The sequence below is a fragment of the Patella vulgata genome, chromosome 4 (assembly GCF_932274485.2).
Source record: "Patella vulgata chromosome 4, xgPatVulg1.2, whole genome shotgun sequence".
In the NCBI taxonomy this organism is placed as follows: domain Eukaryota; kingdom Metazoa; phylum Mollusca; class Gastropoda; family Patellidae; genus Patella; species Patella vulgata.
The window spans coordinates 47755155-47773701 of record NC_065882.2 but is presented as its reverse complement, the minus strand read 5'-3'; the positions used below and the strand labels follow the sequence as shown (position 1 = coordinate 47773701).

At 36.4% G+C, this 18547-nt stretch overlaps 1 protein-coding gene across 1 annotated transcript in view; it reads right to left on the bottom strand.

The window, feature by feature from the left end:
* LOC126819809 (uncharacterized) overlaps positions 1–18547 on the bottom strand; it is a 117057-nt gene that overhangs the window by 72854 nt on the left and 25656 nt on the right. The window contains exons 11-26 of the mRNA XM_056100271.1: positions 18203–18316; positions 16902–16982; positions 15162–15389; positions 11632–11794; positions 11348–11466; positions 10828–11016; positions 10440–10684; positions 9997–10220; positions 8996–9731; positions 8690–8814; positions 8120–8350; positions 7744–7929; positions 6784–7278; positions 2087–2228; positions 1218–1909; positions 85–1116 (exon numbers count right to left, since the gene is read on the bottom strand). Coding sequence (XP_055956246.1) covers positions 85–1116; positions 1218–1909; positions 2087–2228; positions 6784–7278; positions 7744–7929; positions 8120–8350; positions 8690–8814; positions 8996–9731; positions 9997–10220; positions 10440–10684; positions 10828–11016; positions 11348–11466; positions 11632–11794; positions 15162–15389; positions 16902–16982; positions 18203–18316 — 5002 coding nt within the window. The remainder of the gene's footprint in view (positions 1–84; positions 1117–1217; positions 1910–2086; positions 2229–6783; positions 7279–7743; positions 7930–8119; positions 8351–8689; positions 8815–8995; positions 9732–9996; positions 10221–10439; positions 10685–10827; positions 11017–11347; positions 11467–11631; positions 11795–15161; positions 15390–16901; positions 16983–18202; positions 18317–18547) is intronic.

The following is an 18547-nucleotide window of genomic DNA, read 5'->3' as shown; positions in this document are numbered from 1 at the left end:
TGGGAGGAAATAGAAGAAAACTGTTTTATAAATATATAAAATTGATAGCTCCGATTAAAAGAAAAGAAACATAAATGAACTTACCTGTTCCTGCAGGACAATAATGACCTTTGGGACATTCATCTCCTGTGGCACCTCCATCCATTGGTTTATCAGTCTTAGCTGCCCGTCTGCAAAAATAACCAGCTGCACAGACACCATTGGGTTCTACGAGACCTCGTCCATTACACACCAGACCTGGGTCACATGGGGTACAACCTATTCCATCATGTAAACCAGTGTAATTAGAGTATGTTCCATTACTACAAGGATTGGATACATAATTACCAGTTCCATTTGGACAGAAATATCCCTCTGGACACAAATCTCCAAATGGCATTTCAATTGGTTCTGAGGTATTAGCACCAAGAGTGCAATAATGGCCCGCAATGCAATTAATGTTTGGTGCCGATAATCCTACTGATTCGCAAGCAAAGCCTGATGTACATAAATCACAGTGTGATTCTTCATATCGCCCAACATCCTTCAAAAATGTTCCTCTTGGGCATGGGACAGGAAAACCACTTCCTTCTGGACAGTAATAGCCAGCAGGACAGATAATTTGTTCGATTGTTCCAGTACCATTACAGTAATAACCTTGTGGACAAACCAAACATGAAGATGATCTCTGTGCAGGCTGATACTGACCAGTTGGACATTGTTCAGGTTTGAAGGCACCTTCTGATGTGTAATGGCCAGCAGGAGTGTCAAACTGTGTTGGTACACCAGCCCCACCAGTACAATAATACCCAGCTGCACATTTCTGAGAAGCTGCAGTACTGCTGGAACCAGAACAGAAGAATCCTGGATCACATGGAATACAATCAAACTCCGTCTTGGCACCAGCTGACTTGCTGTATTTGCCAACAGGACAAGGCGTTCCTATAGCAGAACCTTGTGGACAATATCCCCCAGCAGGACACAATCCACCTGTTGGACCATCAGGAGGCGCTGATGTGTAAGCTTTCTCACGACAAAAGAACCCAGCATCACAAAGACCAGTTGGTTCTGTCTGCCCAATACCATCACAATATCTACCACCTGGGCATGGTGCACAGTCTGTACTTCTTCTTAATCCTGAAATATAAGATGAATCCTAAATAAGAATCGTATGTACATAAATAGGTTATTTACACATTTAACCTAAATGTAGTTTTGTTTCAATTGAAAATAGTTACCTGTTGAGTTACTGTATGTTCCTAGAGGACAAGGTTGAGGGAAGGTACTTCCACTGACACAGAAAAATCCCGGTGGGCAATCAATTGGTTCTGCTAAACCTTCTCTATCACAATAAAATCCAGATATACACTCAGCACAATCCTGGAATGACTCCTTAGCAGAACCATTTCGATAGAATCCAATAGGACATGGGAATGAAAATGGATTTCCAGTTCCAAGAGGACAATAGTAACCTCCAGGACAATCAGCAGCAGGCTCTGTCAGCCCAGTGGGGGTACAATATTTCCCGGCAGTACATTGCTGACATTCTGCTAATTCTCTTCGTCCAAGTTCTGCATTAAATGTTCCAATTGGGCAGGGTACTGGTGTAGGACTCACATTACCAGCTGGACAATAGTGTCCCTTTCTGCAAGGATCTTGGATTAGATCTGGTTGTCTGTTCATTCCAGCTGGACATTCTACACCTGGTGGACAAATTCTCATGGTTTCCATAAACGTCTTACTGGTTGTGTTTTTATCACAGTAATAACCTGGTTCACAAAGAGAACAAATGGCTGCTCCTGTGTCCGAGTAGCTACCTTTGGTACATGGTAGGGGTTCAATATTACCATCACCAGGACAATAATAACCTGCTATACAAGCTAAACATATTGGTAAACTCTCTCCTTTTTTCTGTGAATTGTAGGTTCCACTAAAAAAAAAAGAGTCAATGTTGTTAATTTTGGACTAAAATATCAAGAGATGTGACACATAAAGTTATTAGTCATTTCAAAATGTGTAAAAAAAAACATCACTTAAATTTCAATCTATTAAATAACTTTCTCATATAATTCTCAATCGATAAACAAAGAAAGTAAAGTTCACTTACGCAGGACAGGCTGTTGGTAATACTGAAGCTGTGGGACAATAATGACCTTCAGGACAATCAACACACTGTTCATGTCGTGTATTTCCGGTATTATTACTATACGAACCAGCATGACATGGAAATTCATCTCCACTTTTTGTTCCTGACATAGAAATTGACAAACATCAAATATATCCTCAACATTTTCTACCCCCAAAATGTAAAGTAAATTTATTTTCTTAAACTATTTATATGTTTCTTCTACTCTTCATTCTTTTAAATTCAGTAAGAAGACTTAGTCATCAGTAGGTCCTTGGGCATGTTTTGGAAAGTACAGGGTGGTATTGTTTCAAAATTGTCAGTTCAGGTGGACAGAATTAGTTTCAGGAAATAGAGTCAATAAGCTTCTATTCATTTTAATTTTAATAGACTTTCTTATCTGAATCAGAATATTGTATTTCTGGATACTATTCATGATTAGCCCACCAAAGTAAAGACTACTGTGTACAACTTGATATTTCCATAATTAATTCCTGTACCAGGTTCAAGTTCATGTCAGTAATAACCCCGAGTAACTACCTGTCTTTGTTTATATATACAATAGAAAGTGAAAGCAAAAAATCTGTGATATCTAAATACTAAACACTGTGTATCTTCTTTACCAAACCCTGGGTTCTTAATTCATTTTGAAACAAACTGGCTAGAATTGGGTCTAGTCCGGCAAATCTATGGCTGAGCCTGGAAATTGTATACAAAGTTTTTTATGACTGATTTTAGGAGTCTAGGGCATCCTCGTTCAGAACCTGGGTCACCCTTGAGCGTTTTGAGAAATTTAAGATAGCGTCCAAGACGGCGACCATTTCAAATAATCCCCTAGTATTTTGTCTATCTAGAAACAAACTACATATTTCTGGATACAGGAGCATATGAGTAATACCATAACCCCACATACATGCCTATAAGGGGGCCTAGGGCCACATAGCACGGCTCTGAAGAGGGCACAAGCTGTGTTTTGAAAAATTAAAAAAACAAATTCTACCCGCAAAATATGAAAATAACCCCCACAAAACTAGGTAATATTCAGTTCAATCCTTTAGTTGGGTGTCTGGTTGCAACCTGCAACAGCACAGGCGCAAAATACTGTACATTCTAAGCCATCCCTAGTGCAGCTCAAGTACAAGCAAGTGTACCACTTGGAGTGTCACTCTTTCATCCACATCTGATGAGCCACAGGAGCAAGTTGACCGGTTGTAATGTTCTCAATTGTGTGTCCTTAAACCTGCAATACATTTCGGATCAAGTTCCGGCAGATTGCGATCTTTCCCTGAACGCCACACAATAGCATGGTGGTGACATCTTATTACGTTTCCAGCAAATGCATCATTAGTTGGAGCAAGACCACATGGTTTAGCTGGGGATGATGATGATCTATTTTCAGTTTTGGATGCCTACACCAAAATTATTATCCTAGACTAATTACTATGGGAGTTACTGGGGATTATTTGAAATGGCGACCGTCTTGTACGCCATCTTTAATTTCTCAAAATGCTCAAGGGTGAGCGAAGTTCACCCATCAGATTCTGAAAGAGGACACCATAGACTACTAAAATCAATCATAAAAAAACTTTGTAGACAATTTCCAGGTTCACTCCAAATATTTCATCCACATCTGATGAGCCACAGGAGCAAGTTGACCGGTTGTAATGTTCTCAATTGTGTGTCCTTAAACCTGCAATACATTTCGGATCAAGTTCCGGCAGATTGCGATCTTTCCCTGAACGCCACACAATAGCATGGTGGTGACATCTTATTACGTTTCCAGCAAATGCATCATTAGTTGGAGCAAGACCACATGGTTTAGGTGGGGATGATGATGATCTATTTTCAGTTTTGGATGCCTACACCAAAATTATTATCCTAGACTAATTACTATGGGAGTTACTGGGGATTATTTGAAATGGCGACCGTCTTGTACGCCATCTTTAATTTCTCAAAATGCTCAAGGGTGAGCGAAGTTCACCCATCAGATTCTGAAAGAGGACACCATAGACTACTAAAATCAATCATAAAAAAACTTTGTAGACAATTTCCAGGTTCACTCCAAATATTGGGTTTGGCAACCGGACTAGTCAAATGAGGTCCCGGTAAGAAATAGGGTAATTATAAGCTACCATTCTCTTTAACAGACTTCAACAAAAATAATTCTTGGTAATTTGTTATGGAGAATGTTGTATTCTAAATAGGCTAATATATGTGATTACCACAAATATAGCGACAGATAGGTATACCTTTCTGAAAATTTTCCATATTTTTAAAATTCATGTGCCAGTTTTAAGTTAGCCATAGTTTTCAATAATAACGGCAATATTTTTTAAAATTGAGCCTCTGTCAGAATGTGTATAAAATAAAAAATCATAATGGAAAACGCTATTTAAAAAAAAATCTAGCATCGCTGCTTTATTTACATAATACCAACCGATGCATGTCTTTTGTCATCGGGATTCGACATTGGAGATTATCGGAAATATATATTGTTATGACTGCTTCTCAGGATATTCAGTGTTCTATCAGGGGATTATAGTTAATGACTATTTAAATCTAACTAAATCTAATAAATAACTGTTATAAATGAAATTATACAACACTAATAGATCAAAGTTGTTAGTTTACATACATAATGTGTATTAGTTAGTTAAAATTGTTAGTAATCAGGCAGTAGTCATTAAGTAGGTGTTTTGTCACTAAGGTGTTAAAGCTGTGACTATTGAATGATATACACCACTATTGTCCAGGTTTGTGTATTCAATAGTGATGGGTGTTATAAATAGTGGCATCTTTTACAGCTAGTTACACAACTGTATAATTTCTACCCACTTTCTATACATATACTAAACATTAGTTTAGAATAATGACCACATATATGATTTAATGACAACCAGCAGCTGCCAGGCAGGATACGCCCACATTTTGCAAAAGATGGATAGAGAACAAACTAAAAACAAAAACGATTTTTTGTACAATCAGGGGCCATAATCCAGAAAGTTATGGTCTGAAATGCACAAATATCAAAAGGAACTGAGATTTGTTTTTTAAGTTTCATCAAAATCAGATAAAAACTGTCGCCTCTAGAGGGTTCATAACCTTTGTATTACAGACTTATACACAATTTGCGTACAAAGAGCGTCCATTTTGTCGGGCAGTTTCATTTCGATTTTCCTGAAATTCCAATTCAACCTTCATTATGGTGGAATGGTGATATATCTAAACGGTTTTTAAAATTGGAAAGAAAATTGTGACCTCTAGAAAAAACACAAGCTAAAAATGCGATTTTTCGACCAATCAGGGGTAATAAACCAGGAAGTTACGTTCGGATAAGTGTGATTATAAAAAGGAACCAAGATCATTATGATAAAAACATGCATTTCAAGTTTCATCAAAATCGGATTAAAATTGTGACCTCTACAGGGTCCACAACCTTGATATACCATATTTTTACACTATTCGCGTACAAGCGGCGGCCATTTTGTCCGGCAGTTTTGGTCCGGTTTTCATGAAATTCATAGTCAACCTTCATTACGGTGTAACGGTGATATAATCAAACGGTTTGTAAAATAGAATAATAATTATGACCTACAGAGGGACCACAAGCTAAAAAAGGCGATTTTCTGTATAATCAGGGGCCATAATTCAGGAAGGTACGATCCGATATGCACAAATATGGAAAGGATTCAAGATCTTTGGGTTATAAACATGCATTTCAAGTTTCATCAAAATAGGATTAAAATTGTGACCTCTATAGGGTCCACAAGCTAAAAACGTGATTTTTGTACAATCAGGGGCCATAATCCATGAAGTTTTGATCTGATACATGCCAATATCGAAAGCAACCGAGATCTTTTGGAGATAAACCTGTATTTCAAGTTTCATCAGAATCGGATAAGAATTCTGACCTGTAGAGTGTTCATAAACAATTGTGGACGGACAGGGGCGATGACAATATACGTCCACACAAAATTGTGGGCGTATAAAAATTGTCATTACTAAAAGGCCTAGCTCCATTAGTCAACGATATCAGCTTACCAGTGTAACTGGTCAGTGAAACCATCAAATGTATGATCCAATTATTATTTTAATATATACCTGAAATTCGTAGAGTGTGTCAAAGACATGCGATTCCCGAGATTCACAATCCATGCCGATGTCATTTTCCTTCACCATGTGACTTATTTTCATAAAAGCAACGTATTAGACCTGTGACGTATAGTTAGCAAGCTTGTTTTGCTTTTTTACCAGATTACAAAAATTACAGTAAAATGTGCTAATTACTCGGATTATGAATCACATGGCTGATTCTTAGTAAGGTATGACTGTTACAGCCGACAAGCAAGTTGATAGACTTCTTAGTCAACAAGATTAAACCGTTGTAATTTAGCCAAAAGTAAATTAATTTATGATACCAAAGTGGCCATTTCTTTGTTTTATCTATCATCTTTTTTAAACATCAACTACTATAATAGAGTTGGATAAAGATATCTTGAACAATTTACAAGATTTGTTGTGGAATCACTGGTATGGAATACAAAAATTATTCAATTTGAGAAATTTCTGTTTAACAAATGACAAAGGGCTATATAAGGTTGAAGTGTGTTCAAAGTTCCATTAAAATATCTTAAAAGGTTTAGGAAATATAAATTCAGTGCAACAAATTAAATACATACCATCTGGACACCAATGCCCTTTAAAACATGGAGCAGTTGGTGCAGAAGAACCTTCTACACAATAGTAACCTCGCAAACATACGTAGCAATCTTCTTGTCTGTAAAGGTTGGTTAGATTGGTGAAGGTACCAGCAAGACATGGGTGCTCAGTTGCAAAAAGTGTCTTCGATGGACAGAAATGACCTTTAGCACACGCCACTGGTGGTTTTTGGGTTCCACCTGTTGCTCTAAGACATGCTACCCGAGGTGGACAATCATCACACTGTTCTATAGCTGTGAGGTTATTGAAGTTGGTAAAGGTACCAGCAGGGCAGGCATTATCAGGAGAATCTTGATTTGGAAGTGAATTATTCCCAGGACAGTAGTACCCTGGTGAACATCTTTTATTAGGTTCTGTAAGACCATATTCTGTACATGCCCAACCACTTAAACATGCTTTACAAGATAGTGCAGAACCCTGGGTTGTCAGATCATTAAATGTCCCTGGAGGGCAGGCTGAAGATTAAAAGATTAATATCCTTAGTTCAATTAATCAATATAAATTATGCTCTTATTGGGAGCTAGTAACATTAAGATGTGAATTCTGGGCCATGAACTGGGCCCTAATTGCTACTCATCTTGTTCTTGTGGTTGTTATTCTTGTTCTTCTGGTGATGCTCTTCAAAAAAGCCTATCTATGGCTCTGCCAATTCATATACAATCAACATGAAACTTGACATATGTGTGCCTTGGAAATTGTGCATCGATTCATAAACCTCGATCTTTGATATATTGCAATTCCAAGATGGCTTTGAAAACATCATATTCAGTTCCTGGTACTTTTTTTCAATAAGCAGTATTAAAGTTTATATACTTATTATTTAATAAAGTCTTAAATGTCATTAAATCAAATTTCTATCATATGTTGATTTTAATCATCTAAATTAAGATTATTAATTCACATGTAATTATATGATCTACCTGTGGGTGTATCTGTGCCTGATTCACAGTAATAACCAGCTTGACATATTTTACAGAATTCTAACCCTGTTGACCCTTCTTCTTCAGTATATTTACCAGCTGGACAAGGATTAGCAGCACCAGTTCCAGATGGACAGTAGTGCCCTCTTGGACATACATTAGCATCGTAGAATGGGTCATCAGTACCTGATAACAGAATGGCATAACTGAAGTTAGGATCCAACTCATTATTGTTGTGACAATTAGCATGATTACTTTTGTTAAAATTTTATGAAATATATATATGAGATGAGCTGTCCAAATGTCTAATATACCATGTTCTTCTCTGTAACAAAAAGAGAAATTCATGAAAATTGAATACAGTATATGTGCATACCTATTGGACAAAATCTTCCTGGTGGACAATCATGACATTCTGTTACTCTAACGGCACCTAGGTTATTGTAGTATTTTCCTGCTGGACATAGATATTCTTTATAATCTCCAGTTCCTGCTGGACAATAGGAACCTTGTTGGCATAATAAACTAGATGTAGGAATGCCAGCAGTGCCTTCTGGACAATAATAACCCTGTGGACATTCTGAACAATCTGTTTCTGCTGTTAGTCCTAAAGATGTAAATAAATAACAGAATAGTATGTGAATATGCACCAAAAAGAAACTATACTTCATCATAATGACTTTTATTAACACTTTAACATTGTCTAACCTAACTGTTTTATGTTGTCTAAACCTTCATCTATGAATAATTATGAAACGTAAAATGAAATTAACAATGATTTCATCATTAGACTGACACATTAATCAATTTCAATTAGGCAAGCTCTTGGGGGCTTTAAAAGCCAGAATTTAGCTAGGAGAATTCTAGTTCAATGTCAGGATTTGATTCTGGCATATTTGAGTGACATGTCCAAAGTCCATATGTTTCGGTAAACATTCAAGCCTACCTTTTGTTGCACCATATTTTCCTTTTGGACAAAATGTTTCTATTTTACCATCTGCACAATAGTAACCCAGACGACAGGCAGCTGTTGGTGGATCTGGTCTTGTACTTCCTTCAGGACAAGCATAACTGAATGTTAACAAAAATAATATTGATAATTTTCAGAAACATGAGAGGGTATTTTCCAACAGACATGTTTATTAGTATATTCTTTTAAAACTTGAATTAAGAATTTTCTTTCTTTTTTTTTTTAACATTTTACCTAAATCTAGTATTTTGATTTTATACAAATAATGTTCAATAAACTTACCCAGCATTACAATTAGAACAACTTATAGCCAGACCAGAACTGTATTTTCCTGCTTCACAAATAGTGGGTTTTTGATCTTTTTGTCCACAATAGTATCCAGCTGGACAAGGTGAACAAGCTGCTTGTCCACCTAAACTATAATAACCATTGGAACAGACAGTTCCTGTTTGCGTGTTTATGGGACATTGTTCTCCTGCTGGACAAACTGTACAAGATGTAGTGCCTGCTTCAGCAAATGTGCCTGTAGAACAGAGTAGTTTGTAGCTGTCATAAATAGAAGGACAAGCATAACCAGCTGGACATTCCACACAGGCAGCTCTTTTACCTTCACTATAGAAACCAGCATTACATGCTGTCTTGGTGTCGGATGCTGTACTAGAACATGCAAATCCTGCTGGACATTCTGTACAAGATGATTGTTTCCCAATAGAATATGTTCCAGCTGGACATGTTTCCATGACATCTGAACTTGTTGAAGGACAAGCCTTTCCTGTTGGGCATTCGGTACATGCAATGGCATTTCCTATTGAATAATATCCTGCAGCACATTGAGAATTCTGTGAACCATCTTTATTTGGGCACTGCCAGCCAGCAGGACAAGCTGAACAGATAACAAAACCACTGTAAGAATAAAAACCTATTGCACAATCTGTTACTGTAGCTGTGGTAGTCGATGGACAAAATTTACCAGCAGGGCAAATTGTACAAGATGACTGACTTCCAGTTGAATAGGTTCCTGTGTCAAATAAAATAGAAACAATTCAATATATTAATTTAAGTTTCTGCAGTATAACAAAGATTGCTGCTTTAGATACTGAAAAGTGTCAACTTCAGTATCAAGAATACCAAAACTAAAATTCATCTGAACATGTCCTATAAATTCAATGATTTCTATATATTGTGCTAGTAAATTTGTTCCAGAAATATTTCTAACTCTCAGGAGTCAGGACTGGAAATGGTTAACATGTATGTAATTTTGAATATACTATTGAATACATTACCTGGTGTGCAAATATGTTGATCAGCTGCTGTTGTTGTTGATGGACAAGCGTAACCAGTAGGACAATTATTACACGCTGTTTCACCTCCTATACTGTATGTTCCTGGAACACAAACTACTGGTGTGGCATCAGCTGTTGTACATGCATAACCAGCTGGGCAACTTATACAGTCTACTTTTCCTCCTAGAGAATATTCTCCTGTATTACATGCAACTGGTGTGGTACTGAAAGTTTCATGAAAAAAAAAATATCCATCTTATTTCAATAAAACCTCTATAAATATCAGTCTGCAAAATCTGTTATGAAACTATTCCTGTTGCAGGTCATTTATGAAATTCAAGTAATCATCTTTTTTTAAATTTTTTCTCAAAAATTCTTGATGGGAATTTTTATCAAGACTACTTTATAAATGTTATTCAAGTATGAAATAAATATTCTGTTACCTTGTCGAAACACATTTGGAACCAGCTGGGCATTCTGTACATGTTATACCACTACCAAGAGAATAGGTACCAGGTTTACATGTTATAGGTGGTATACTAGGGAACGGACACATGGAACCAGCCGGACAAGCTTTACACATTTCTTCTCCTTCTAAACTGTAGTAACCAGAATTACAAGGACTTAATGTAGACTGTGTCGTATTACATTCTTTACCAGCTGGACATATCAAGCAATCAGCAGATCCCTATAATACAAAATTGTGGTTGTGAAGGTAGTTATCTGTACATTTGCTAAACATCATAGGTTTAAATAGATTATTGCTTTTGCGATATGCCAGTGAATTCAAATGTAATATAGCTAAACTGACGCTAATAACAGTCAACTTACCAATGGACTGTAGTAGCCAGATGGACAATTGGATGGTGTTTTTGAAGGATCTAAACATGACTGGTCAGCTGGACATTGTAAACATGATGTCTGTCCTTCTGGTGCATAAGTACCTTGAGTACAGGCAGATGGTAATGATGATGCACTTGAGCACTGGTAGCCAGCTGGACATACTGTACAAGCTATGTTCTATATCAGATAGAAATAAAGAGATACTATGAAACAAGATATAAAATGAGAATAAACCTTATTTCTATTAATTCATATTAGGAAAGACATTATTAGATAATATAATCCAAGAATTGACTTATACCTCAGTACTTTAAGTAAATGGACAGTAATTAACAACAAATACAAGCTCAAACTGGATTCTCAGTCACGTGACGAACAAGGCTGAAAATTAGATTCTTGTGTCATTGAGTAGTTTTCTTGCAATTAAAATGTTTTTGGAGGAATTTGAAACAAAATATCATACTATAGTGACTATTAAAGCGATTGATGTATCAGAAGAATACAATACCTTGCCCTGAGTACTGTAATAACCTGATGAACAAGCTTGTGGTGTAACACTAGGATCAGAACATTGTTTTCCCGCAGGACATAAGGAACACGATGATGCTCCAGCAGAACTGTATGTTCCTACAATATATATTTAAATTTATTAAAAAACCTTCTTTTTTTTTTTTAGAAACCAGTCATGTACATATAACCAAAAATGTGATCAATAAGATCATTTTAGAGTTTGGTGTTATAATCAGTAAGAAAAATTATAAATCTTTATTATTTAATAAACATAAAACCTACCTGCTTCACAAGAAGAACAAGTTGATTGACTACCAGGACTGTATTTACCAGCATCACAATCTGTGGGTGTTATATAGTTAGTACCATCAAAACATTTCTTACCAGCAGGACATGGTGTACATGAACCTGATGCAGCAGTGCTGTAAAATCCACTTGGACATCTCTACAGAAAAATAAAATAGACCTCAAAATCAGACTACACCAAATTATTCACAAAATTAAAATTTTTGTACTGTTTAACAATTAACCACAGTACTCTAAAGATTTAATGTAAGTAAAGGCCATCATGGAAATAAAGGCCATCATGGATTTACGATGGATGATATTACTTATGTATTGCAACCATTTGTAAAGTTAATGGAAGATTTGTCTGATTTTCTGATATTCAAACTGCTATTTTTAAATATACTAAACAGCTAAAAAAACGTCAGTACGATTTCAAAATCAGAGAGGCACTTTAAAAAAATCATTCTAGAAAACGACTTACTAAATGGATCAAAGCAATTTTTTGTGAACAGTATGTTGACACATTAGTGATTAATTTATCACAATTCCAAGACATTACAAGAAGGTTTAGAGTCTGTACACAGTCTATACATCAGTATCGGGTGTGTCCTCTGAATTTCATTCCAAAGATGTTCAATCGGGTTTAAGTCCGGACTAAGGACTGGCCAGTGCATAACGTTGACACCATTCTGCTCTAGAAAGTCCTGAGTAACTTTGGCAGGGTGAGCACGGGCGTTATCATGCTGGAAAACGTTGTTTCGATGACGTGCGAAATGTGGTATGACGTGGGGTCTGAGAGCTTGATCGATGTAACGCACCACACTTATCCGCAGTGAATATTTGCTAGGCCGCTACAATCACTGATAAGGATGACATCGATGCGGCTTAATGAGCCAGAAATATTAACTTTTTTCCTGCGACAAATTAAATTCTAAAACATTTTTTTTATGTATTGGAAAAATAAATAAAGGCGTTTGACGTATTTGTAGGTAAAAATTATTTCCTATTTAGTGTAAATGGGTATTAAAATGACTAAAATGCAGCATTCTCTCCGAAGCAGTAACGTCTTATGTAAACAATGCACGCGCCATTCAGCCAATGATTGACGCCGCGTGCTGTGACAGCACGTGTTAAGGCAGTCATCTTTGACAGAGATATATCACTAGACTCGTAATTCTCTGTGAAACAGATTGGTAACGCACTGCTGTGATGCCGCCTCCTCTCCCTGGACCAAGATTTTGGAACACCACAGGACCCACTCTCTGGTTCAGGCCGATTCCACCCCAAACCATTATGTTTATACTTCCCCATGAGTTTCAATGACGTGCGAAATGTGGTATGACGTGGGGTCTGAGAGCTTGATCGATGTAACGCACTGCTGTGATGCCGCCTCCTCTCCCTGGACCAAGATTTTGGAACACCACAGGATCCACTATCTGGTTCAGGCCGATTCCACCCCAAACCATTATGTTTATACCTCCCCATGAGTCTCATTCCATGACACATTGGTCAGAATAATGCTGGCCACGTCGAAGTCATTCTGGTCCTGCCATCTGCAGTTGATACGCAATACTGACTCATCTTTGAACAGAACAGTTCTCCATTGCCTGTGTCGTGAGTTCTGGTGTTGTTGGGCAAACTGTAGACGTTCACATCGATGTCTTGGGGTGAGGATCGGTCCACAGTAAGGTCTACGGCAAACGATGTTCTCTCTGGTGAGACGTTGGCGCACTGTATCGGTACTGATGGGTCTTCAGGGTGTTCCGACTGTCTGACGTGCTGTCTTAGATGACTGTGTGTAGGGATTCTACACGTGCTGTTGCACAACATGGCGGTCTTGTTGCCTTGTGGTAACCCTTGATCCACCAGTTGGTGGCCTGAAAGCGTTGCTGAAGCCTGTAGGTGGTCCGAACATTGACCTGGAAGTGATTGGCAAGGGCTTGGGCAATGTGGCCAGCGCCGAGTCTTCCAAGCACCTGGTTCCTCTGAGCTGTCGTGAGTCGTGGCATGCTGCTGACATTGTAGTGTGAATGATTCAAGCAGGTATGAGGGTGCATTATATAGTGCTGGTCCCGGTGAACAGTACGTGCAGCATAGGTTACATGTAGTGCTCCTACGACTAGTCGGATAGCCGTAAACGGTTAGAACTGGACGGTTAAACGGTTTGAATTCAACGGTACGGTTATTCGGAGATGTCCCCCATTACATAGAGTTGTGTCTGATTATATTCCTCTTTATAACAAAACTTGCCCGTTGTAATTTTGTATTTGATGTTTGAAAATTTTAGAATGTAACAGTCGTCCAACGATGTCGACTGCTAAACAATGATACTATTAATAGCACTCGTCGTAGTCATACGGCAAAGTCAACGGACCTTGTTCGACTTTTGCTATTGTTAATCCAATCTAAATACTTCTCGGCATTTCTAACTATATTCTACCTTGTTTATTATTTACTTCAAAACGTAACCACCATTCAAAATATAATCATAAAGGCTAGAAAATGACATTATACTAGATTTGTTACGGCATTGAACACGTTTCATATCTCGTAATTTCTCGAATGAATTCTACTTTGGTTTTCAGTTAAATTAACCAATCATAAAAATTCTACTTGCAAACAAGGATTTATTTCTTTATTGTCCAATCAATAGACGCCTTCTAATTTACTTTATTCTATTCTTAGTAACATTGTGTAATCGTAATATTATCGCCGTCTGTCACGTACGAAGGGAAATTGAGTATTGTTTTGTATATTATCGTTATATTGAATTAAAAAAATGTTTCAAATGAACCAAGTTAACCAGGTAAATAAATAGCTACGGCCTTAGATAGTTTAAATTTTCATTAAAGAATTGTACATGTCTGAAAAAATTCCTGAAATTTTTGCGCGTGTAATGCCTTTTATAAGGCGAGTATAGCGTGCGCACGAGTAATGACTCGTAGCTCCTGACAAGCTCTGTTTTATGTTTAAAATTGATACCATACGGTTAACGGTTACTAACCGGTTAATAGTTACGGCTATTCGAATAACAAAAAGTCCTAACCGTAGGAGCACTAGTTACATGAAAATCATGGAGAACACACTACCATCTGAGAAATCAGGTTGCGTTTTTGAGAACATTTCCTGGGTTTAATTCTGTGTTTGGGAAGGAGCCTTATTGCTCAGGTAAAGTTGGAGATGTGGTCACAAACATACAATAAAAACATTTGGCACGTTTTATGCAATGCATCTATTCAGAGTAACATACCAACCTGACGTTTCTTTTGCTGCTTAGTATACTATTCACCCCCTTTATTGATGATCAACATTTAAAATAAATGTACTCTTAACTTTCACCAATTAAAATTAACTACCATATCAGAAGTGATATTCATAAGCATTTTGCTTGATGTCATATCTCATGCATGATTTTTTTTGTAATTCTATTGAATACAATATTTTAAAAACCAAAATGGAACAATAAAAACTTAAGCTCCAAATCATCAACTTTGATCTAGAATATTGAATCAAAATATACTTACTGAACAAGCTGCTTCACCTGATGCACTGAAATATCCTGCTACACAATCTACTGGTGTTGTAGATACATCGAAGCACGATTTACCTTGGGGACAATCTAAACAATTGACTTGTCCTTCCTGATTCTGGTATGTCCCACTCGGACAAACCTGAGGTCCCGAAATTGAAGATGGACATTTGTAGCCTACTGGACATGGAACACAACTTGTGCCATTTGAATATTCACCACTCTGTAATATATGTACATTTAAAAAATTTAAGAAACACATATTGTTTTTGAATTGGTTTCCATTGTTATATTTTTATTGGGATTTTAGGCAGAAGTTGCAGCCAAAACTGTGTGTGGTGCAAACATTCTGCCAACATAGATAGTGTTGACCCCTGCAGAACAGATGTATTCCATTTTTTCCCGAACATTAATAGTTCACTCAATTTTAAAAATAGATTAAAAATGACATGGTGTTAGTCCCAGATATTATCTTTTATTTTCAGAGATGTTGTTCCTTTACATTCTCAACCATTTTGGGCGCAATATTGGATTTTACAAAAAAACTTCAAATCTATATTTAGCCGCCATTTTGCTTCCAATTTTCACAAACCTTTTTTATTGTTTTGAAGCCAGTCAAGGTAGCAACAATTCTTTTTGAATTTTGATTTTGTTTAAATTTTCAAATATTTAAAGCCTACTACCATGTGACTTTGTATGTCAATGACCCTTGACCTACACTTATTAGATTACCTTGACCTATACAAAAAACTAATATCAACGGGTTTGATCTTGAAGTGTAACTTCTGGTTTTATTAAGAGTTCAAAATAGCAGGTTTTTCCACGTTAATAGGTATTAGACAATATACTATACTCAATAGTTCTTGGTGTATTTAGATAGTGAATGTAACCTGGCGTAACATGGTGTGACAAGAGGTGACAAGGCGCGACATTGTCGATAGCTAATAGTAGGCCTAAATCTTATTAACACAAGGGAGCTAACTCTATTTTATAACGCGAGTTCTGAGCAGAGTTGTTTCCCCATGTATATGGTATGGAATAAAATCTCTATGCTACACCATGCTTGATAAAGGCTATTAAAATAAAAGTGAAAATAAAATTGAAATGATGACGCAACCTGATGCATTTAACCTTCATTCAGAGTTCTAGTTTTAACTTGAATCAATTCAAGAGCTGTAGTCAAATGATTACAAGATAAGGAAAACCATTTAATAAGATATAAAATAATCATTGGGAGTATTTTATATTTGGCATACTGTATTGATGTTTTTAAACTGTTCAATTCTGGTAATGATTTCCTACACACAGAGTTCGCCTAAACACATTCAATTCAAGACTGTGACACAAAGAGCTCTGTGGTCAGTTTTCGATACCATTTGGATCATAAGGTCTGTTATTGAGTCAAACAGCGTAGTACGTGACAAGGAGCAAGGTTGCCTGTTCAACCTTTTGTGGATTTTCTCAGAGTCCTTAGGTTACATCCCACTTTTAAATAACCCTATGTGCAAGTGATTAACTATTGAAATAAAATTTAACCATATTTTTAGTCCCAAAATGACCTAGTTTGTGTTGAGAGTTCGTTAAAGCCAATTATTCTCTATCTCTCTTTAAACTATTTCTATCTGTACATCAAATCATCATTATACCTATTGGTAATTTTTTTCTTCGATTAAATATATATTACAAATAATTAAAGTCCTGATTATCACAATTATAAATTTTCAAATATACTTACGCCACATGTTGAAACTGTACCACTTCCACATGAAGTACCTGCTGGACAGATCTGACACCCTGTAGATCCGGCTGTAGAATACTATAATATATAACAATAATAGCAACAATAATGGCATTACATTTAAAAGACAAAATTGGTGTCAGTCATTATCACATATGTAATAGAACTGGTTAAACACATTCCAAATATAATTTTAACACACTAATCATTGCTACAGTAGATGCGTAACGAAGATTTGAAGGAACAGGAGTGACGCAAAAAATGAAAAACAGGAGTTATTCTTTTATATAACTGACTGAAGTAACGAGCAATAACACACACAAGGCCGAATTTCTGCTCACTGATAATTCCTTCGAACACGAAAAGTTGTTATATGAGACTGCGAGAGGATATCTGACAATACAAAAAACAAGCCAACAGTGAGGCTGATGTCCCCCACCGAAATCACAAAATAAAAAGATGACACATTAATTAATCGCACATTTATTTTGTTCAAAAGTATCAACTATACACTAGGTTTCATCACTCTCTATCAGACAGAATAAAAGTTATCATGTCCCAAAGCATCGACGAATGAAATTGCTTAGCTTTAGCTCGAAATGTTAATCATTGAACACAGTCAAGCACTCACCTAATGAACATCTACATCAAGCTTAAGCATTCTAATTCAATTAAAAGCAGAGTTGTTATGTTCCAAAGTCTTGACCAATTAAATTGCTTATTGCTCCTTAGCCTAAGCAGAAAATTATCATCATCGAACTTAGTCAAGGTAATGATATAATGAATCTATACTCAGAGTTTCATCGCTTTCACTTAATTATAACCAAAGTTATCGTGCCCTAAAGCATCAACCAATCAGATTGCTTATCTCTATTTACCGTAAGCAGACAATGTTCATCATCGAACTCCATCAAGGCATTCACCCAATGAACGCCTACACCAAGTTTGAACATTCTATCTCAATTAGAAGGAGAGTTATTGTGTTCCAATTGATGTGATAAAACTATATACACCAAGTGTTCTCACTATCACTCAATTGGAACTAAAGTTATTGTGTCCCAAAGCATCAACCAATCAAATTGCTTAACTCTGCTTACTCTAAGCAAAAAATTCCCATCTTTGAGCTCCATCTAGGCATTCACCTAATAAACCCCTATGCCAAGTGTGAACATAAGCTTGTTTAGAGCAAAACATTGCCAAAAAGAAGGCTTGCCAACAACTGAAAATAGTTATCACTGGAAATTTTGCTGACTGAACAGTTTTTTTACTTGTAATATAATGCTAGTTTAGTATCTAACCTCTCCTGAAGAGCAAGGCTCTGGTAGTTGAGTTGGATCAGGACATTTAGAACCAGATGGACATTTTGTACATTGTACAGTTTTTGTTCCTATAGCATAATAGCCATCTGGACACTGAAACGTAAAAAAAAAAAATAAACAAACTTTATTAACAAAACCTTAATAAGAGAGCTACAAATCTAGTCTGTTCCTCAATCCTTTTCAGAGAATAAAATGTTTATGAAAAAATAAAGTACTACTAATAGTTATAATAATTGTAATCAGTCCCAAAAAAAATGAATTATGATGCATTTTCAAGGTGTGTTAGGTTTCTTTTTTTGTGAAAAATTAGTATTGGTAGTAAAT